Source organism: Apteryx mantelli, chromosome 1 (assembly GCF_036417845.1).
Source record: "Apteryx mantelli isolate bAptMan1 chromosome 1, bAptMan1.hap1, whole genome shotgun sequence".
In the NCBI taxonomy this organism is placed as follows: Eukaryota; Metazoa; Chordata; class Aves; order Apterygiformes; family Apterygidae; genus Apteryx; species Apteryx mantelli.
In genome coordinates this window covers 221,696,200-221,718,863 of record NC_089978.1, presented here as the reverse complement: position 1 = coordinate 221,718,863, position 22,664 = coordinate 221,696,200, and the positions used below count along the sequence as shown (strand labels likewise).

Sequence of the window (22,664 nt, the reverse complement as noted above, 5' to 3'; positions counted from 1 at the left end):
GGGGGGGGGGGGGGAAATGGCCTAAGGGTCCCAAAGGATGCAAGGCCTCTGCCCTCTGGCCAAAATCCAGTGCAAGGATGGGCAGGGAGAAGGGAGGGGGCACCCCCAGAGCCCAGGCAGGACAGGGTGACCAGCCAGACCCATAGGTGCTGCGGGGAGGGAAGCAGTAGCTGGAGAACTTGGCCCTTTTCCCGAAGTAGGAGGAGAGACCTCAGGGCACGTGCGCATGGAGGTCGTGCCTTGGGGCAGATACCAGCCGCAGCAGCCCAAGAGGGGGTGGAGCAGCACCCAGAAACGCTGTTGGGGCTCGAGGCCTTTGCCCCTGCCTGGCACCCAGCTGGGGGGCAGTGAGACGCAACAGATGCTGCCTCTCCCCCTTCCCCAGCCCAGCACAAGGGGAGATGCCTGGTTCTTCCAGTACGGAGTGGGATTGTTCATGGAAGCAGACAAAAAAAGTTATTAAAAAGGAGGAGAAGTCCGCTTTGCCCCCCAACACCAGCGGGATGGGGAAACGGGGCCTGGGGAGGCTGGGTGCTGAGGGCACAGATCCTGCTCGCCCCATGTTGTGCATCCCCCCAGCTGTGCCGGGCCAGATGCCGAGGGCACAGACTCCATGGGCTGCAGGTCCCCGGCTGCGCAGACCCTGCCACCCTGCGGGACAATGTCCCTCCCGCTGCGCCAGGCAGCATCAGCTCTCGAACCACTTGCTCCTCTTGGCTGCGGGGGCACCGTCGGAGCTGCCCAGGATCTTCCTCTTGTACTGCTCCACGAGCTGGCTGAAACGGGCCTCGGCCTTGCTGCCCGCCGGGCGCTTCGCGGCTGCCTGCGGGTGAGACGCAGGGACGAGGGCAGCACGTGGGTGAGACGTGGGGACAAGGGCAGCGCGCGGGGCCCTCCCTCCCACTCCTGCTGCTGCCCACAAGATCGGAAAGGGCAGAGCCAGAGCCCCAGAGCACCACGGGGGCCGGGCAGAGGGTGCAAGAGGAAAAGGGAGGCTCCGGAAACGCGGTGACACGGGGCGAAGCAGGGAACAGGGGTAGAGCATGCCAGGCCTCGCGGATTTGCCCCCACAGCTCTGCTCCGGCTGGGCCAGGGCTGGGGCAGAGGATCTCCATAGGGATTCAGGAGCCACAGGAGGGAAGCACCAGGTGCTGGGTCGGCCCAGGGCAAGCGAACGAGGGAACTCATGAGCCCCTGGCCGTAGCAGGAGGACTTGTCTCCGAGCAGCCATGGCTGGGAGCATTCGAGGCCCCTGCCCCATCCCTACCTGCGTGGGGGCCACGTTGCGCTTCTCCTTCCGCCGCTGCGCTTTGCCCTTAGGCTGCTTGGTGGGGACTGGCTTCACCTTCCCCTTGTCACGCTTCCTGCGCGGCCGAGAAAGGACAGGCGTGGGCTCCCCGCCGCGGCGTGCCCAGACCCCCACGGGTGCCGCGCAGTGCCACGGGAGCTGTCCTCTGGCAGCCGGAGCGGATGGTGCAGCCCAGGCACGGCCGTGCCCGCAATGCCGGGCTGCCACGGACCCCCGGGACAGCCCCCGGGAAGCGAGGGAGAAGCCAGAGACCCCTGTGCGGGGGGGGGGGAAGGGGGGCATCGCGCCTACCTGATCTTGGGCCCACGGTGCGACGGCATCGCTAGCACCTTCCTCCGCTTGGTGCCGTCCGGCAGCTCCACCCGCTCCACCTGCGCCTCCGTGCGGAAGCCAGCCCAGGGCACCGTGGGGGGGTGTCCTGGGGGGGCCGGGGCAGCCTCCTGCCCCCGGGGCTTCTCCTGCCCCTTTTGGCCCTTAGGTCCTGGCTCTGCTTGCTTCCCGGGACCTTGGGAGCCCTTGGGCCCCTTGGAGCCGGGTTTCTTCCGCCCCTGGCGCTTCTTCCGGGGTCCTGCTGGCTCGGCCGTCCCGGCAGCAGCCGGTTCTTTCTCCACCGGCTTTGGTTTCAGCTTGAGCTGTGCCAAACACCGAGTCAGTGCCAGGAGCCCTCAGCACAGCAGGGTCCGGCTGGGGGCAGCGAGTTGGCCCCACAGAGCAGGGACCCTCCAAACTAGGGGTGAGGAAGGGGCAGAGAACCGCTCTCCTCCGGCCAGCATAGGACAGCGGGGCAATAGCCCCTGCCCTACTGCTGGTAGCCACAGGAGGGCCTCCAGGCTCCGAGCGCGTCTGCAACACCATGGTACCACGGCCCAGGAGACCTCTGATGGTGCCGGGCAGCAGGGGCCCGGCCAAAAGGGGCTGGCACGGGGCGAGAGGGCACGCCACGCCACGCCACGTCACGCATGGCCGTGCTCAGCAGCATCTCCTACCAGGCTGTGCTGAGCTCGCTGCTCCTTCATCTTCAGCTTCCGGCGGTCCTCCAGCGAGAACTCCACGATGGGTCTCTGGGGGCAGAGTGCAGAGCAGGGGGGTGAGGGCAGCCCGGGGGGAATTGAGGGGGCTGGGGGCCTTCCTGGGGTCCAGCCCCCCAACATTGGGAGCACCTCCGGCTCTAGTCTCCCTACCTGCGACCCACAGGGCAGGGAGATGATGAGCGAGACCCCGTGGCCTCTGCAAAGTGGGAAGGTAATGGGGGAGACCCCACAGAGCTGTGCAGGGCACGGGAGTGATGGAAAGGGAGATCCCAAGGTGTGGGAGGGTGATGAGGAGACCCCCAGTGCCCAACACGGCAGGAGGGAGGTGACAGGGAGACCCCAGAGTGCAGGATGACAGGGGGACCCCACGTTGCCCTACAGGGTGCACTGGGAGGCGAAAGGGGTTGCGAGAATGACACCTAAGTGATCTTTCTAAGCTCTAGATCTCCTCAGATGGGAACCGCTCAGGAGGAAGAAGCCATTAATTCACCTGGCATTGGTGACCTCCATTTTACAGCCTTTTTTTTTTGATTAAGTTTTCCTGGTCAGCAAGGTGAATTGAAAATGAGGTTAAAATGGGATAGCTGCCCAACCACCGTGCACAGCGTTGCTGTTCTGATACCAGCACACTTTATTTAAGTCTCCTGGGTAGAAGGTGACAGGTAGATCCTAAGAGGCCTGGCAGGGCAGGACGAGGGCATACGCGTGCTGTGGGTGTGCGTGTAACGGAGGAAATCCTGCAGGGTCCCAGTGTCAAAGAGAGAGGGGAATGGTGGAGACCGCGCACTGCCTGGCAGGGCAGGGATGTCACGGGGAGACTCTGCACCACCCCAGCTCCCCCAAGGGATCCCAAACCCGCTGCTCCCGTGGGATGCACTCACCTTCTGGGGCCCGAAGAGCTGGGGGTTGTTGTTGGTGTGCCGCAGGGCGGCCAGGGCCTGCTCGTGCTCCGCAAACTCCACGAAGGCGTAGCCCAGGGACTGCCCCTGCCCCTTCAGGTCCCGCATCACCCGGCACTGGGGACACAGCAGGGGTTGTCCAAGCTGCACCCAGACCCCCTCCCGGCACCCCACTGCCCCGTCCCACCCTCCACACCATGCTGCGCCCACAGCCCTGGGCCCCGTTGTCCCACCTCAGGGAGGGACACCCACCTTGTCTGCACCCCGCAGCGGCCACCGCCCCACAGCTCACCCCAGCAGCCTCACGGGGACGGGACAACAAAACCACAACGCGGCCGCGGCAGCACGGAGCAGGGCTGCGCACCAGCGCTCACAGACAGCGGGGACACGTGCTGCGTGCGGGACAGGGGACAACACTTACTTCCTTGATGCGCACGTCCTTGCCACCGCCGGCGGCCTTCAGCAGCAGGCACCGGAGCTGCGCGCTGTCCACGGCCTTGGGCAGGTTGTGCACGCAGAGCCGCGTGCGGGACACGAAGATGTTCTGGTCCCGCAGCTTCTGGTACTTGAGCTCTTCAAACTGGGAGCAAGAAGCTGTTATTGGGAATGTCCCCCTACCAGGGCATGCTGTCCCTGAACTTGTCAGCCTGTGTAGCCTCACCTTCAAGTCAGACTGACACAGCAGCTGTCACATCTCCCTCCCTCCCCAGGACCTGCACACACTCACCCGTGCTCGCTTGGCCATATCTGCATCGCTCACTCCCTCTGCAGCCTTCGTCCCGGCCCGGATCACTGCAGGGGGACAAGATGGGGGTGTCAGGGGCACCCTGACATCCCCTGGGCCAGGGATTCTGCTCCCAAAGCTGACCCTGCTCCCCCAGCAGCCCCGTAGACCTGGGATGCGATGCTGCTCTGCTGGAAAAGAGCCGCAGTCTCGCTGTCCTTAGCGCAGAGCTGCAGCGAACCACCTTGTGTGGGATTTGAACCGCTGACCTCAAGGCGGGCCCTGCCCTGCTGGCTGCCGTGAGCCTGCCCCGGTCCCGGTCCCCTCACAGTGCCACCTGCAAAGCCCTGGACACAGCCAGCGGGGCCGTAACATCCCTCTCGCTGCGGGACCGGCCTCTTGGCACACCCCAGCGAGGGAAACCGAGGCACAAGCTTCCCCCGGGGAGCAGGGACGCCGCACCAGGGCCCAAAGCGCAGCCCAGGCCTCAGCTCCTCCTCTCCAAAGGGCCGCGGCGCCACGGCCCCCCCGTCCTCAGGGGGCAGAGGGGAGCTCGGCGGTGGCAGGGGAAGGTACTCACAGCCTTCGCGGGCCAGGTAGAGGTTGCGGGTGCCCACGGGCTTCTTCGCCTTCTGCCCACGGAGCTTCTGGGCCTCCTCGCGGCTCACGGCCAGGTCGATACGGAGCAGCCGCCCATCCAGGCGCAGCCCCCCATCCTGCAAGGGGGCAGAGAGGAACAAGGTCAGTTAGGAGCTCGCAGCCTGGGCCGGGGAGCTCCCAGGGCGTGCAGCAAAAGGGGCTGAAAGAACCCCAAAAAGCAGGGCTGGGTCCTTCCCCACAGCACCCCAGGGATCCCCTGGGTCAGAAACTGGGGGGGCTGGTGCTCTTCTCCATGCCCCCGGCACTATTCCTCGCCACCCCCACTCACCTCACTCTCCTCTTGGGCAGCCTGGAGGCATTTCTGGGCTGCTTCCTGCGTCAGGAACTGGGCGAAGGCACAACCTGGGGACAGAGACCTGCTCAGCTGCCACCGCTTGGTGACCTCCCACAGGGGAGGTGGAGACAACCCTCCCCCCGGCAGGCAAGGTTAATCACAGAATGGTCGAGGCTAGAAGGGACCTTTAGAGATCATCTAGTCCAACCCCCCTGCTCAAGCAGGGTCACCTAGAGCACGTTGCACAGGACCATGTCCCGTCGGTTTTTGAATATCTCCAGGAAGGAGACTCCACAACCTCTCTGGGCAACCTGCTCCAGGGCTCTGTCACCCTCACAGTAAAAAAGTTATTCCTCATGCTCAGGTGGAATTTCCAGTGTTTCAGTTTGTGCCCGTTGTCTCGTCCTGTCACTGGGCACCACTGAAGAGTCTGGCCCCATTTTCTTGACACCCTCCTTTCAGATACTTATACACGTTGATAAGATCCCCCTCAATCTTGTCTTTTCTAGGCTGAACAGTCCCAGCTCTCTCAGCCTTTCCTCATATGAGATATGCTCCAGTCCCTTCATCATTTTATTGGCTTTTCGCTGGACTTTTTCCAGTAGCTCCATGTCTCTCTTGTACTGGGGAGCCCAGAACTGGACGCAGTACTCCAGATGTGGCCTCACCAAGGCTGAGTAGAGGGGGAGGATCACCTCCCTCGACCTGCTGGCAACACTCTTCCTCATGCACCCCAGGATACCATTGGCCTTCTTGGCCACAAGGGCGCGTTGCTGGCTCACGCTCAGCTTGTTGTCCACCAGGACTCCCAGGCGGACAAGTTGACCACGAGCCAGCAAGGTGAATAGCAGCCCAAGCATACACAGTGCCCCTGCAGATCCTGGGGTGTTGAGGGACCCAGCTGCAGGAGACACAGCTGTTTCCCCCCTTGCAGGGGCCCTGGTGGAAGGATGGGTCTTCCCAGGCCTCTGGGGAAGGGGACATTTCCCCTCCACTCCAGGCAGAGTTACCTTTGGAGTGCTCTGTGTCGGGGTGCAGGACGATGCGGACATACTTGAGGTCTCCAAACTGCTGCAGCATCTCCCCCAGGGCTTCCTCCTCCGTATCGAAGGACAGATTCCTGCCAGGGCAACCAGATACTGTCACGTCCAGCCACAGTGTACGGCTCCTCTCTCCAAGCATCCCCCAGAGGCTCTCCAGGCCGTATCCACCAGGACCATCCCCAGGCACTCCTGTCTTGGGCAAGGGCTCCTGGGGAAACACCACTGCCCTTCACCCCACAGACGGACTATCTTTGCTGCCAAGGGGTCCCCCACCACCATAGGGAGGGAGGACCAGGGTTTCTGCGGTACCCAGGGTCATCCTGGAGATGTTCCTGACACACACGCAGCAGGGGAGGATCCAGGCCCATCCACCACTGCTGGAGACGAGGGTCCTGTTTGCCCCTGCCAAGAGCTCGTGGATGGGGTGTTCCTGTTCCGCCCCCCAACAGGGTTTCCCAGGCAGGAGCTGATACATGAGGACCAGCCTCACACCAACAGCAGCCCTCACCCCTCCACCCAGCTGGCCGTGCCCGGCACCCACCTAATAAAGACAGTCTTCCCTTCGCCCACGTCCGAGGGAGGCTTTTGCCCCTTCCGCTTCTTCTTGGGCGCGTCTGACTCTGAAACGGGAAAGCATCCAGCACGGTTTAGCGCACGTGGGGATGCTGCCCCTGCCCTGCAAGGCAGCAGCCGGACGGCGGGAGCCCCAGCACCCCAGTAAAGCCCTCCCAGCAGCTAACGGGTGCAGGCTGTGCAAGGGGGCATCCCAGTGCCCTGCCCGCAGCAGCCCACCACCAAGCCTAGCTCGCCCCACCAACCTCATCTACCAGGGCAGAACAGACCTTCCTCCTCCTCATCATCATCCTCCAAGCCCTCTTCTTGGTCACTGTCATCCTTGCTCCCACTGGCTGCTTCATCACCATCATCATCTTCCTCCTCATCTTCTTCTTCCTCCTCCTCACTGCTGTCCACAGCCACTGTTGTCTTCCCAGGCCTGCAACAGCCAAGGAAGTATGTGAGTCCAGGCAGTGCAGCTGGGAGCGCTGAGCCACGCAGCCCCCGACCCCCCAGCGGCCCCGAGCAATCCCCAGTCCCCACACAAGCCGAGCGGGGGCGATCCCAGTCCTGCCAGCCCCGTGCTGGGGACGTGGCGCAACCCTGGAGTCCCACAGGGGGACAGACACCCCCGGTTCTGACGGTGTGGGGGGCAGAGGCTGCAAAGGAAGCGCTTTGCGGGGAGGGCTGGGGCAGGCAGAGCCCGAGGTGCTGCCCCAGCGCCAGGCAGGGGGTCCTGCCACCCCGGGGTGGTGCTGGCAAGGTCCCAAAGCAAGGCGAGTTCCCCCAGGATGAGCCCCAGCTCTCACTTCTCTCCGTCCCCAGCCAGCACAGCCCTGTCCCCTCACTGACCGGCCTCGCGCCTGGGAAAGGGATGGCTCATTCTGTCCAGTTGCTTCCCCATCCTCCTCCTCCTCCTGTTCCTCCTCCTCTTCCTCTTCACTGGCATCCTCTGGGCTCTGCTCTTGGGTCTTTTCAGGTTTCTCCTTCTTGTCCTCTGCGGGGTGGAAGAAAACACGAGACAAGGAAGACAGGGCACAGGTCATCCCCAGCAACTCCTCCTGTGCCCTGAGGAGGTCAGCGGGGACTGCTGCCCTGGTGCTGGGAATACACGAGGGGGATGCCATGGGGCACAGGGAATCGGCCTCGGAGGACAGGCTGGGGTGCCCAGGTCCCACCAGGACAGCCGCAGGCACTCACCGGAAGGCAGGGAGCCCTGTGTCGCGCGGTACTTATCCTTGGCCACAGCCCAGTCCACAGCTACCAGCCGCTCTGGGAAGGCAAAAAGGGACATCAGAGCACACTGCGAGTGTCCCCGCGCCCAGGTGGCCTTCGAGCCCAGCCAGGGAGAGCGCTGGGACGCGTTCAGCAGCCCGACCACGCGGGGCACGGCGCAGGCCCGAACCCTTGATCTTCTTCATGTTCATCCCTTTGAGGGCCTTGGCCGCTTCCAGCATGTTCCTGAACTGCACGAAGGCGAATCCCCGCATCTTCCCATCTGCGGGAACAAGGAGGCACCGCTCAGAGCCCGCCGGGAGCGGCCACAAGGGCACCGCAGCCAGGAAATCCCCGTCCGGCCTTGGCGGGGCCGTGAGGAGCCAGGGCACCCAGGCGGAGCCCAGCTCTGCCAAGCAGGCCTGGGTAGGCCCACCACGCAGATGGTTGGCACAAGAACAGCTACTGGAAGGGGAAGAACGAGGTCGCTTTGACCAAAGGAAGAAGACAGAAGAGAAATGGAAGAAAAGCCCAGAAAGCCCTGAGAGTTAGCAGGGATGAATCTGCTGCTCTTTCTAGTATGGGATGGAAGGGCTCCTCTGCACATGGGGAGCCGCTTTGGAAAAGTGAGAAAAAGTGTTTTTTTCCCCCCACAGATACAATTCCGCTTGGGAACTTATCCCTGCAGGACACATTAAACAGACCCAGCAAGGATGGGACTAGAGCAGGTAGTGAAAACACAGTCCTGCTGCTCCTACTTACAGCTCAGTGCCTAAAACACAGCAGTTATCATCAAGCAAAATCTATCCCATTTACCCTAATTTTTATACTCTTTACTACAATATCTGTCACTACCTAAGACAAGAATCCAGGCTAAGAGCCCTGAAGAGCTTGGTCCATCTGCGTGACTGATTTATTGCAAAGACACTGAGCGCGGAAGCGCCCGGCCCCGCTGGGAGCGAGGGCTGGAGGCAGCGCTGGGCCGCACAGTCCGGGTGCCGGGGCCCACCTTGACATCGGCACCAGCCCCGAGCCCGGCCCGCAGGGACTGATCCTGCACATCGCTCCCCTCTGCAGTCCCTGGAGAGGACACGTCCCCTAGGAGCTTCGTCAGCCTCGGGGACCAGGGCTGAGCCTCACCTGGCTTCCTGGGGATGTTCACCTCCAGGACGGTGCCAAAAGGAGAGAACAGAGACTTCAGGTCATCTTCAGAGCACTGAGGAGACACAGGAGAGACCAGTCTGGTGAGGAAAGGGGTCAGACGAGGAGCAGGAGGCAGCTGGAAGCACCTCCCAGGTCACGTTCTCCAAAAGCAGGTAAGGATGTGGTTGGTGCTCCCTGCTCCACAGCACACGGGCACCATCCTACAAAGGGGACGGGTCAGTGGTCCCAGGGACAGTCCCCAAACTGTCACTTACAGGTTCTCAATGGCAATCTGCACTGGGCTAGAAGACAGAAGCTGCCAGGCAGGGACACTCGGTGGGTGGGGGCCGCCTTCCCAGCCCTCCAGGGGCCACACAGGGAAAGCTGAACCGGAGCCGAGGGCAGGACACGGGGCCGGAGCCCCCCGTACCTTGAAGCTGAGGTTGCGGATGATCAGCCTGGCCTTCTTGGAGGCACCTTTGGGCTTCCTCAGCTTCTGCTTCGCTGCAGGAGCGGCCTTGGGGGCATCTAGAGTGGAAAGGAGTTAACGACTCGGGGTCAGCGCGGCCCAAGAAGGGACGGAGATCTGCCTGCGCGCCCCGCAGCCCCCCAGCTGCTCTCAAAGGATCTCCTGAACCCTCCTTGAGGGACAGCCACCCACCAGACCCCAAATTCCCAGGCCACCAGACCCCGGCGAGGCTGATAAGGCCTCTGAGTGGCTCCCAGCTCACCCTCCACTGCTGCGTCCTCCTGCTGCCGCTTCTTGTTTTTCCCTTCCCTCAGTTTCTGCCTGGCCACCGTCACGCTGAGCTTGCGGCCGTCGAAGGTGGTGGCCTCCTCGAGGGCTCGTTGCGCGTCCTCGGGCAGGGAGAAGGTGACGTAGCCGAACCCGCGGCAGGTCTCGCTGCCTGGGGCGGAGGAGGGGGAGCAGTGAGGCCCCTGCGCCCCTCAATGCGCCCCCTCCCCGGGGCGGTGGGGGTTCCGTGTCCCACCCCCAGGAAAGCCCGGGCTCCCAGGGTCCCCTCTCCTGCCCCTGCCGCATGCCCCCCATGCGCTGCCCCCCAACATACCTGTGCCCCCCAACCTGTTCCCCCCACCTGCCCCAAGCTCCCCAGCATATCTCATGGACCCTCATAGCCCATCTCCAGCCCCCCAACACACCCCAGCCCCCTTTGCTGCCCCCCACCATGCCCCCAGCCCCTCCACCCTGCCCCCTAACATACCCCATGCTCCCCCGCTCTGTTCCCCCCACACACCCCAGGACTCCCCAAACAAGGCCCCCCAGCAGACCCCAGCCCCCCATGCCCTGCCCACCCTACACGCCCCCAACCCCCCCCACATCTCAGCCTGCCAAACATGTGACCCAGCCCCCTGTATCCTGCCCCCCCACATGCTCCAGCCCCCATTTCCCTTTTCCCCATGTGCCCCAGCTCCCCATGTCCTGCCCCCCAACATGCCCCAGCCCCCCATGTCCTGCCCCACATGTACCCCAGCACCCACGTCCTGCCCCTCCACAACCCAGCCCATTTCCCTGCCCCCCCACGTGCCCCAGGCCCCATGTCCTGCCCCCTACACGTGACCCAGCCCCCCATTTTCCTGCCCCCCACACGTGCCCCAATCCCCCATGTCCTGCCCCCCAACACCCCAGCCCATTTTCCTGCCGCCCACCATTCCCCAGCCCCCCACGCCCCAGCCCATTTCCCTGTCCCCCCAACATGCCCCAGCCCCCCATGTCCTGCCCCACATGTACCCCAGCACCCACGTCCTGCCCCTCCACACCCCAGCCCCCATTTCCCTGCCCCCCACACGTGCCCCAATCCCCCATGTCCTGCTCCCCAACACGTGCCCCAATCTCCCATGTCCTGCCCAACTTGCCCCAGCCCCCCATGTCCTGCCCCCCAACTTGCCCCAGCCCCCCATGTCCTGCCCCCCAACTTGCCCCAGCCCCCATGTCCTGCCCCACATGCACTCCAGCCCATTTCCCTGCCCCCCCACACGTGCCCCAGCCCGCACGCCCCGTCCCCGCCCCCCGGCCGCGGCCCCCGGCGCGCCGACCCCGCTCGGTGACGACGAAGCAGCGGCGGAGGGGCCCGAAGCGGCCGAAGAGCTGCTCGAGGAGGCCGGAGCGGGCGGCGGGCGGCAACCCCCGCACCAGCACCGTGCGCGGCGCCGCCGCCGCCGCCGCCATCTTGGGCAGCCGCCGCGGGGGCTGCCGGGAACGGCGGGGCGGGGCGCGGCGGGGAGGGGCGGGGCAGGGCGGGGAGGGGCGGGGCGCGGCGGGGAGGGGCGGGGCAGGGCGGGGAGGGGCGGGGCGCGGCGGGGAGGGGCGGGGCGAGCGCGACCCCTGGCGGCGCGGCGGGGTGCGCGGTGGGGCTGTGGGGGGGGGGTATGGGGCTGGGGGCTATGGGGATGCTGTGGGGGTGCTGTGGGGTGGGGGGCTAAGGGGATGCTATGGGGCTGGGTGTCATGGGGGTGCTGTGGGGGTGCTATGGGGGTGCTGTGGGGTGGGGGGCTATGGGGGGGCTATGGGGTGCTATTGGGGTGCTATGGGGGTGCTGTGGGGTGGGGGGCTATGGGGGGGCTTATGGGGCTGAGTGTCATGCGGCTGCTGTGGGGGTGCTGTGGGGTGGGGGGCTATGGGGCTAGGTGTTATGGGGCTGCTATGGGGGGGCTGTGGGGTGGGGGGCTATGGGGTGCTATTGGGGTGCTGGGAGGGCTATGGGGGGGCTATGGGACTGGGGTTATGGGGTGCTATGGGGTGTGCTATGGGGTTGCTGAGGGGCAGGGGGCTATGGGGATGCTATGGGGGTGCTATGGGGGTGTGTGCTATGGGGGTACCATGGGGCTGTGTTATGGGGGTGCTAAGGGGGTGTGTGCTACGAGGGGTGCCATAGGGGTATGTGCGCTATGGGGGTGCTATGGGGGTGCTATGGGGGTGTGTGCTATGGGGTGTGCCATAGGGGTATGTGTGCTATGGGGGTGCTAAGGGGGTGTGTGCTATAGGGTGTGCCATAGGGGTATGTGTGCTATGGGGGTGCTAAGGGGGTGTGTGCTATAGGGTGTGCCATAGGGGTATGTGTGCTATGGGGGTGCTAACGGTGTGTGTGCTATGGGGTGTGCCATAGAGGTATGTGCACTATTGGGGGGGGTGCATGCATGTGCTGTGGGGCTGCTGTGGGGCCGCGTCCTCACCCCCCTGTGACCCTCCTGCCCCAGCTCCCGCAGGGCTCCCCTACCTGCCCTCCCTCCTGCCCTCCCAGCTGCCCCCGTCCCCGGTGGCGGCGAGCACCTGGCTGTGGGGCAGCCCCACGGCCCCGCGGGCATCGCAGCGCGGCCCTGCCTGCAGCAGCCTTTCCTGTCCCGCCGTGGGGCACCGTGGGGCAGGCAGCGGGGTCCCATCCCGGGGGCCGTGGGGCGATGGTGGCCTGGGGTCTGTCCCGCTCGCAGTGGGGCGCCCCTGGTGTGGGTCACACTCGCAGCCTCGGACATGGCACTTTATTGGGTCCGGCGGGGGGCACGGTCGAGAGCGGGGCCCGCCGGCAGGACGTGGGGGGCTGGGGGGGCCGTGCTGGCAGGGGGGCCAGCCCCGAATGCCCCCTCCTCCAGGGGCTGGGGGGCACAGGGGCCTTCATCACTGGGGGGCTATGGGGCTATAGGGGGTCTCTGGGGCACGGCAGGTGGCTATAGGGGGTCTCTGGGGCACAGCATATGGGTGGGGGTCTCTGGGGCACGGCGGCTGGCTATAGGGGGTCTTGGGGGCCCGGAGGGGAGCAGGGGGTCTCCAGGGCACCACCTGCAGCCGGGGGGCCCCTGGCACGTCGGGGGGCTGGGGGGTTCTCTGGGGTCCAGCAGCAGCCGGGGGGCTCTGGGACACGGCGGGGTGGGGGGCACCCGGTGCCCTACAAGTCTATGGTGTCGCTACCGAGGCTGAAGCGGTTGCCACCACCCGGGGGCTCGGTGTCCCCCACCATGGGTGGCCCTGGGGGGCGGCGGGGCGACGGCGGGGGCGATGGCAGGGGGCTGCCCCCCGCCCAGCTCCGCAAGGCCCCCAGCGCCGCCGTCGCCCGCGGGGGGCCCCCCCGGCACGGTCCCTGGGGCGAGCCTGCGCTGCCCTTGCCCCGCCGTGCCGCGGTGGGCGCCGACGGCAGCTCCGCGCACGAGGCCGCGCGCTGCAGGGACGGCGACGGCGGCTCCGGGGTCAGGACGGTGGCGGCAGCGCCGAGCCCTGGCGTGCTGGCGGTGTGGAACCGGGGTGCGTTGGTGGTGCCGAGCCCTGGTGCGTTGGCGGTGCTGAACGTGGGTGCCTTGGTGGGATCAAATCCTGGTGCGCTGGTGGTGCCGAATCCTGGTGCATTGGTGGTGCCGAATCCTGGTGCATTGGTGGTGCTGAGCCCTGGTGCATTGGCGGTGCTGAATCCTGGTGCATTGGTGGTGCTGAATCCTGGTGCATTGGCGGTGCCGAATCCTGGTGCACTGGTGGTGCCGAGCCCTGGTGCATTGGTGGGATCAAATCCTGGTGCATTGGTGGTGCTGAATCCTGGTGCATTGGCGGTGCCGAATCCTGGTGCACTGGTGGTGCCGAGCCCTGGTGCATTGGTGGGATCAAATCCTGGTGCATTGGTGGTGCTGAACCCTGGTGCATTGGTGGTGCCAGATCCTGGTGTGTTGGTGGGATCAAATCCTGATGCACTGGTGGTGCTGAATCCTGGTGCACTGGTGGCGCCGAACCTGGGTGCATTGGCAGTGCCAAGCCCCGATGCACTAGTGGTGCTGAGCCCTGGTTCAATGGAGGTGCCAAATCCTGGTGCATTGGCAGTGCTGAACCTGGGTACATTGGTGGTGCCGAACCTGGGTGCATTGGTGGTGCTGAGCCCTGGTGCATTGGAGGTGCCAAGCCCTAGTGCATTGGTGGTGCCGAATCCCGGTGCATTGGCGGTGCCAGATCCTGGTGCACTGGTGGGATCAGATCCTGGTGCGCTGGCAGTGCGGAGCCCCGGCGCGCCGTGGGCCGGCAGGAAGGTGCCGCGGGGCGGACAGGCCTCGCTGAAGAGCGCCTCGTCGATGCTGCGCCGCAGGTCGATGGGCGACGGCGGGCGGAAGCCGGCCGTGGGGTCCCCGTCGGCGCCCGCCGCCTCGGCAGAGCACCCGCAGCCCTCGCCGGTGCCCGGCGGCTCCTCGGGGCGGCCGTGCAGCGGCGGGGCCCCGGTGGCGCCCGGTGGCGGCGGCGGGGGCCGGCGGGCGGCGCGCAGCACCAGCAGCGCCAGCGGCAGCCCGGCACCGACCTCGGCGAGCCGGCAGCCCAGCTGCAGCGCCCACCAGGGCCAGGCGCCCAGGGCGCGCGGCACGGCGGCGGCCTGCAGCACCGCGCTCAGCAGCAGCAGCGCCGCCGCCACCGCCGCCAACCCGCCCGCCCGCCGGCCCCGCGCCGCCACCACCACCGCCAGTGCCGCCGCCAGCGCCGCGAAGAGCCCCCGCGGCACCAGCAGCAGCAGCCGCCCCGGCGGGCGGCCCCACACCGATCCGGCCAGCGCCGCGCCGCTGGCTGCCGCCACATGCAGCAGCACCAGGGCGGCCAGCACGGGCGGGCGGCGCAGCAGGGCGCTGCACCGGTGGCTGCACCGGGGCGGCCGCGCCGGCGGCAGCAGCAGGGCCAGCGCCAGGGCCCAGGCGAGGCAGGGGAAGGGCAGCTCGAAGAGGAGGCGTGCGGCAGCGGGCAGCAGCCGGCCCCGGCGCCCGTAGGCGTCGTAGAAGAGGGCGAAGGCGCGGGCGGCCCCGGCGGCGGCCAGCAGCCCGGCCAGCGGCGCCAGCAGCCCGGCGGCGGGCGGCCGGACGCGGGGCAGCGCCGCCAGCGCCCGCAGCGCCACCAGCGCCAGCAGCCCAAAGAGGCAGCCGGCCCCGTAGACGTGGGCTTCCCAAGCGGGGCCCCAGGCCGCCGCCGCCGTGGCCCAGTCGGGCTGCAGGGTCACCAAGGCGGGCGGCCAAGCCGGCGGCTCCGTGGGCTCCCGCGGCGCCGGCCCCGGTGAGGTGCAGGGTTCCGGGGCCCCGCAGGCAGACGCCGCCACCGCTGCCGCCTCCTCCTCTTCCTCACTGCCGCCACGCGACGGCTCACGGCCGGGCAGCCGGGCTGGGGACAAGGAGCAGGGTTGGCGCGGGGTGGCGAGGGGCCACCGGTGCCGGGGCCATCCTGTGCCTCCGGCACCCGGGGTGCACAGCCAGGCACGGCCCTGTGCACCCCTCATACAGCCCTGGGCACCCCACATACCCTGTGCACCCCACACACCCTATGCACAGTCCTGAGCACCCCACACACAGCCCTGTGCACCCCCCATATCCCTGTGCACCCCTCATACAGCCCTGGGCACCCCACATACCCTGTGCACCCCACACACCCTATGCACAGTCCTGAGCACCCCACACACAGCCCTGGGCACCACAACCCCCCCCCATGCACCACACACACCCCTGCACAGCCCTATGCACCACGCACCCCCCATGCGCCCCCCACACCCCTGTATACAGCCCTAGACACACCAAACCCCCTCGTGTGCACACTGCCTCCCCCTGTGTGCAGCCCTACATGCACCGCACACCCGTGCGGCAAGACCCCTTCCCTTGTGCACGGCCCTGCGTGCACCCTGCGCACAGCCCTACACAGCGCACATAGCCCTGTGCGCACCCCCGTGCACACCTGTACATACACCCCATGCCCATGTGCACGCTGCATCCGCATGCACAGCCTTACGTGCTCCTGGGTGCACAGTGCACACCCTGTGCACAGCCCTACACGCAACACACCCCTGTGTGCACACCGCGTCGTGCAGCCCTGCACACAGCACACCCCTACGTGCACACCGTGCCCCCTGTGCACAGCCCTACAGAGCACGCCCCTCTGCGCACACCGTGTCCCCCCATGCACAGCCCTGCGCACACCCCTGTGCGCACAGCACACACCCCTGTGCGCAGCCTTACACACAACACATCCCTGTGTGCACCCTGCGCACAGCTCTACACACACCGCATACCCATTAGCACACTGAAGCCCCGTGCATGGCCCTGCACACCCCCATGTGCACAGCACTCCCGTGTACAGCCCTGCACACCCCCGTGTGCACAGCTCCCCTGTGCACAGCCCTGCACACCCCCATGTGCACAGCTCCCCCGTGCACAGCCCTGCACACCCCCGTGTGCACAGCTCCCCCATGCACAGCCCTGCACACCCCCGTGTGCACAGCTCCCCTGTGCACAGCCCTGCACACCCCCATGTGCACAGCTCCCCCGTGCACAGCCCTGCACACCCCCGTGTGCACAGCTCCCCCGTGCACAGCCCTGCACACCCCCATGTGCACAGCACCCCCGTGCACGGCCCTACACACCCCCGTGTGCACAGCTCCGCCGTGCACGGCCCTGCACACCCCCGTGTGCACAGCTCCCCTGTGCACAACCCTGCACACCCCCATGTGCACAGCTCTCCCATGCACAGCCCTGCACATCCCCGTGTGCACAGCTCCCCCGTGCACGGCCCTGCACACCCCCATGTGCACAGCTCCCCCGTGCACAGCCCTGCACATCCCCGTGTGCACAGCTCCCCCGTGCACGGCCCTGCACACCCCCGTGTGCACAGCTCCCCTGTGCACAGCCCTGCACACCCCCCGTGTGCACAGCACCCCCGTGCACAACCCTGCACACCCCCGTGTGCACAGCTCCCCCGTGCACAGCCCTGCACACCCCCGTGTGCACAGCTCCCCCATGCACAACCCTGCACACCCCCATGTGCACAGCACCCCCGTGCACAACCCTGCACACCCCCGTGCGCACAGCTCCCCCATGCACGGCCCTACACACCCCTGTGCGCACAGCTCCCCCGTGCACAGCCCTGCACACCCCCGTGTGCACAGCTCCCCCATGCACAACCCTGCACACCCCCCTGTGCACAGCACCCCCGTGCACGGCCCTACACACCCCCGTGTGCACAGCTCCCCTGTGCACAACCCTGCACACCCCCATGTGCACAGCTCTCCCATGCACAGCCCTGCACATCCCCGTGTGCACAGCTCCCCCGTGCACGGCCCTGCACACCCCCATGTGCACAGCACCCCCGTGAACAGCCCTGCACATCCCCATGTGCACAGCACCCCCGTGCACAACCCTGCACACCCCCGTGCGCACAGCTCCCCCATGCACAACCCTGCACATCCCCGTGTGCACAGCACCCCTGCACACAACCCTGCACACCCCCGTGCGCACAGCTCCCCCGTGCACAACCCTGCACGCACAGCACCCCACGCGTGGGATCGCTGCGGCCGCAGGGGCACAGGAGCCAAGACAGCGAGCCGCCCGGGCCATGCCGGTGCGGAGCTTCCCCCCGGCGCTGCGCGATGCACCGCGGCTCCTTTCCAAGCACAGAAAACAGATCTTTTTGCTCTGGGGCCCCACCAGGCTTTTGGAGGTCACAACGTCGCCGGTGCCCAGGGCACCTGCAGCACCGCGGGTGCCCGGTGGAGCATCGCCGGTGCCCGGGGCGTCTGCGACATGCTCAGGGGCTGTGGCGGGGCAGCGCGGGGACCAGGTAGCTCTCGATGCACTCGAAGACGGTTTCGGGGTCCTGGCGGGCGTTGACGTGGACGGCGTCGGGGTAGAAGAGCTCCAGCTCCCCGACGTGGCAGTCGTAACGCCCAGCGCCCGGCACAGCCCGGCGGCCACCGGGCTCTTGCCAGAGCTGGCGCCGGCTGCTGCATCCCACCCCATCCCATCCCACCCCATCCCATCCAGCTGCCATGTGCCGGAGCGACGGATGCCCCCGCTACAGCGAGGAGCCGGGACCGTCAGCCGCCAAGCGCCTGTCCCTGCCGATCCGTCACCGGCTGCCCGGAGCTGGCAGCCTGCCTGCCGGGATGTCTCGCCGGGTGGTGGGACGGGACCTTGCCCCCGGCCGCCCAGGTGACACGGGGCAGGGAGCCAACACCCAGCCTGCCCCGCACCCCCAAACCGTCCCCTCGCATTGTAGGCGGCCTGGGCACCCTGCACTGTGCCGTGCCCCCAGGCTGTGCACCGCCAAACCATGCCGTGCCCCCCACACAGCCTCTGCACCCCCAAATCGTGCTGTGCACCCCCAAACCATGCTGCACCCCACACACAGCCTCTGCACCCCCATATCACGCTGTGCACCCCCAAACCATGCTGTCACACCGCGCCCCACACACTGTGACCTCCCAAGCCACCCCACGCCCTACTCACAACCTGTGCACCCCCGAATCACACTGTGCACCCCCAAATCACACTTTCCCCCCAAAACACTGCATGCATCCCCCAAACCACGCAGTCTCATACACACAGCCCGTGCACCCCCGAACAGCGCTGTACCCGACACCCGTCCGGTGTCCCCCATCCTGCACCCCAAATCCCGCTGTCCTACGCGCACCCCGTGCACCTCCACACCCCGCCACGCCTCGCATGCACCCTGTTCACCCCGACGGCACCCCCTGCTTTACACTGTGCGCCCCCAAATCGTGCCATGGCCTCGCGCCCCCAAACGCTTCCCGAGCACCCTGCGTCCCACGCGCACGCCGTGCTCCCTCGCCCCGCTACGCTGCCCCCCGAGAGCCCCGCGCCCTCCCGCTGTGCACCCCCGGGTCACCCCGCGCCCCACGCACGCTGTGCACCCCGTATCGCCTGTGCCCGTAGACATCCTGTGCACCCTGTATCTCCCATCCTGTGCACCCCATACCGCCCATGCTGTGCGCCCCATATAGCCCACGTCCCCTATAAACGCTGCGCACCCCACAGCGCCCGTGGCCATAGACACGCGGGGCACCCCACACCCCCCACGCTCCACCCCCACCCGTGCACCCCACGCTGCCCGTGCCCCCCACTTGCCCCGGGGCAGCTCACGCTCACCTGGCCCCATGGCGCTGCTATCCTGCTCCGGCTCCGGCTCCGGCTCCGGCTCCGGCTCCTGCTCCGGTTCTGGCTCCTGCTCCGGCTCCTGCTCCGGCTCCTGCTCCTGCTCCTCCTGCTCCTGCTCCGGTTCTGGCTCCGGCTCCTGCTCCGGCTGCTCCGCGCCGCGGGACCCGTTGCCGTCGGGCCCCTCGCGAGGCAGCGCCCAGCCCGGGGGCAGCGTGGGCACGAGGAAACCTGCGGGGACACGCGGGACCCGTGGGCGAGCGGCGCTGGGAAGGGGGGGGGGGAAGGGGGGGGCGCCGGCACCCTGCCCCGCACCACTTCTGGCATCCACGCGTGTCCGCCCGTCCCCCGCGGGCACTCACGGGCGGCGCCGAGCCTGCTGGCGAGCCCCGAGACGCCGGCGCGGAGGGCGGGCAGGAGGGCGCGGGCGCCGGGCGGGGGGCGCAGCAGCGCCGGGGGGGTCGCGCCCGCCCCGTCGGGCGGCGGCAGCGGCCGCGGCTCCAGCCCCGCCGTGAGGCCGACGGCGACGTCCAGCTCCAGCCGCTCGCCGGCGGCGGCGGGTCGGGGCGGCGTCGGGGGGGCGTCGGGCGGCGGCGGCGGCTCCCCCCGGCTCCGCACCTTGATCTTGACGTTGAGGCCGAGGTTGAGGGCGAGCGCGGCTGGGGCGGCGCTGCGGGTGGGCGCCGTCGGGGCGGCGAGGGTGGCCGGGACCGGGGCCGGGGTCAGGGACAGGGACAGGGACAGCAGCAGCCACGCGGGTCCCCCCCACGCCATGGGCAGCCCCGGGGTGGCGGCGCGGCAGCGGCAGTGGGGCTGTGGAGAGGGGCAGGGGCACCGGTCAGTGCCGGGACTGCCAGCCCCACGGCGCCCAGACAGACAGCCCCACGGCACCAATCCAGCCCCGGGGTCCAGCCAGCCCCACACAGCCCTTGGGTCCCCAGCTCTGCCCGCACAACACCAGCCCGACCCTCTGCCCTGTGCAGGAAGCCTGGGACACACATGCTGCCCATCCCCGGGGCCTCGGGCACCCCGGGAGCACCGGTCCTGCCTCCCATCCCCGGGACCTCAGGCACCCCGGGAGCACCAGCCCCAACGCCCATCCCCGTGGCCTCGGGCTCCCCGCGCCCCCGCGCTGCCGCCACGCCACGTCGCAGCCCTCCTGCGGGTGACAGCGCCTGTCTCACGGTGTCATGTATGGGCACATCAGGGTGCCCGGCGCTGCCTCCCGGGCGGCCGCCGACGGATGCAATGTGACGGGGGCTAACGGGGCACGAGGGACCTGTCGCCGCCGGCGCCCGTGTTGGTGGCAGCCGGGCCGGAGGGGGGGGGGTGTCCCTGCTGCCTCCCCGGGCCGGGGGGGGCCCCCCTCCCACCCTGGACGGGGCACCCAGGGTGACCCATGGGCCACACTGAGCAGCACGGCCGTGCAACGCGCCCCGGGGGTGCACGTGGCTCGGGGGGTGCTCGCACGTCCGTGTCCCACACCTTGTCCCCTGCACCGTCTCCCGCACCATGTCCCCTGCACCATGTCCCCTGCACCATTTCCCCTGCACGATGTCCCGCACCGTGTCCCCTGCACTGTGTCACACACCATGTCCCACAGCATGTCCCCTGCACCGTGTCCTGCACTGTGTCCCCTGCACCATGTCCCGCATCCCACGCCCCGCACCACGTCCCCTGCACTGTGTCCCCTGCATGCTCACACTCACAGCCTGGACCACGCACACCCCTCAGGCCCTTGCACCCCCCCGCGCACACACAGCTCTGCTGCCCCCTGCCCCCCTGCGCCCCCCGGCCCCGCTGCCCCGGGGCAGCACGAGGGGCCCGGCCCGGCCCCCACTCACCGGCCTCCGCAGCGGCTTCAGCTCCGGCTCTGGCTCCGGCACTGGCACTGGCAGCGGCTCCGGCAGCAGCAGCAACTGGAGGGGTGGGGGGGAGGCCCCCCTTCCTCCTCCTCCTCCTCCTCCCCCTTCTTCTCCTGCTCCCACTACGGGCAGTGCAGGGAACACCGCGGGCACGGGGAGCTGCCAGCCATGCCCCCGCACTGCATGCACTGCACATGCACTGCACACTCGCACTGCACGCGTTGCACACACACTGCGCACACAATACACACCCTGCACACACACTACACGCAACAGCCACACTGCATGTATTGCTCGCACACTGCACACTCACATTGCACATTCACACTGCGCACAACACCCACACTGCACACATTGCTTGCACACTAAACACACTGCACACAACACCCACACTGCCTACACCGCATCCACGCTGCACACCCTGCACGCACTGCTGGCACATGCTGCACAGTGCACAGTGCACAGTGCACGCACGTTGCACACACACACACACACCTCCCGCACACGCGGCACACTCACACTGCACGCGCACTGCACAGCCGCGCCACCCCAACACCCCCACGTGCTGGTGCACAGCCAGACACGGAGCCCATGGGTGCGGGCACGCACACACGCACCAGGGGCAGTGCACACCCGCAGGGGGGCGGCGCTTCCGCACACACACCCGCGCGCACACCCGGGCATTGCTGCGATGGCCCTGTGCCTCCTCACGGGACGGATCACACCCGCCTGTGTACGCACATGTGTGGCACACACACACCTACACGTGTGCAGACATGCACACGCGTGCCCGTGCCATGCATGCACACCCCCCCATGCAGGGACACACGCCCCGTGCACACACACGTGCACACGCTTATCCACTGCCCCATGCCAGCACACGCACACGGCTGGGTACACACACACACACCCCGCACACCCATGCAGACGCACGTGTGCACCATGCACACCCCTCCCTGCAGACACATACACAGCCCCATGCAGACAAATGCACACCCACTGCGCACGCACGCACACACCGTGCAGGCACACGCACACTGCCCTGCACACGCATGTACGTGTGTGACACCCCCCGCGCACACATGCACACCCACTGCACATGCATGCACACACCGTGCAGGTGCACACATGCATATGTGTGACACTCTCCTGTGCACACGCACACACCGTGCAGGCACACGCACACTGCCCTGCACACGCATGCACATGTGTGACACCCCCCCGCGCACACATGCACACCCACTGCACATGCACACACACACCGTGCAGGCGCACACATGCATATGTGTGACACTCTCCTGTGCACACGCACACTGCCCTGCACACACATGCACGTGTGACACCCACGGCACACACATGCACACCCACTGCACATGCACGCACACACCATGCAGTCACACACACACTCATGCACACCTCCCCATGCAGACGCATGCACATGTGTGACACCCCCCCATGCACACACGCACACATGTGACACCCCCCCCTGCACATGCCCGTGCACCCAGAAGCCCCCGGGAGGGCCAGGCTAGGCCTGTGACCATGGGGGACGCGTCGCGGTCCCCACGGCGGTGGCGGGGACACCCAGCTGTGCTGCCAGCCCTGCACGGTGCTTGTTAAATGTGTGTGCACACGTGTGTGTGCAAGGCAGCTGGCCGGGACGCAGCCTGTGTGGGGCGGGGGGCAGCCCCCCGCGCATGAGCCCCCACGTGCTGCCCGGGGCACGCTGTGCACACGTGGGGGGGGGGGGCCGTGCCGCACGGACGCTGCACACTCAGTGCACGCGCTGCACGCTCGGATGCATGCATGCAGCCCCCCGGGGCGCAGGGGCGGCCCCCCCCGCCACCGCACGCTTCACGCTTCACGCGCGCACACCCCGGGGCACCCTCTCCCACTGCACACGCGGCCCACAGCCCTCGCACACGCACCCCTCCCGGTGCACGCGCCCCGCTGCACACATTGCCCCGCACCTCTCACACGCGCCCCCACTGCACACCCCCCCACTGCACCCCCCCATTGCACAGCCCCTATTGCACAGCTCCCCGG

The 22,664-nt window shown here is 67.6% G+C and overlaps 1 protein-coding gene across 1 annotated transcript; it reads right to left on the bottom strand.

Annotated features, from left to right (window-relative positions):
- Positions 1-11,047, bottom strand: RBM28 (RNA binding motif protein 28). Its single transcript, XM_067317607.1, has 19 exons — positions 10,909-11,047; positions 9,585-9,761; positions 9,284-9,381; positions 8,851-8,926; positions 7,901-7,993; positions 7,696-7,767; positions 7,348-7,492; positions 6,783-6,934; positions 6,482-6,560; positions 5,908-6,017; positions 4,892-4,965; positions 4,544-4,679; positions 3,967-4,031; positions 3,661-3,819; positions 3,222-3,356; positions 2,296-2,370; positions 1,601-1,941; positions 1,268-1,364; positions 1-823 (listed from the first exon to the last, which is right to left on the bottom strand). The coding sequence occupies exons 1-19, from the start codon at positions 11,039-11,041 to the stop codon at positions 689-691; spliced, it is 2,352 nt and encodes a 783-aa protein (XP_067173708.1). The 5' UTR covers positions 11,042-11,047; the 3' UTR covers positions 1-688.
- Positions 11,048-22,664: the final 11,617 nt, after the last annotated feature.

Excerpts from the sequence above, each read along its gene's own strand:
- RBM28 (XM_067317607.1), bottom strand. The coding sequence starts at position 11,041 with ATGGCGGCGGCGGCGGCGGCGCCGCGCACGGTGCTGGTGCGGGGGTTG. Across the intron at positions 6,018-6,481 it reads GGGAAGACTGTCTTTATTAG|GAATCTGTCCTTCGATACGG; the intron begins GTGGGTGCCGGG and ends TTGCCCTGGCAG. Across the intron at positions 2,371-3,221 it reads AGCTCTTCGGGCCCCAGAAG|AGACCCATCGTGGAGTTCTC; the intron begins GTGAGTGCATCC and ends CTCTGCCCCCAG.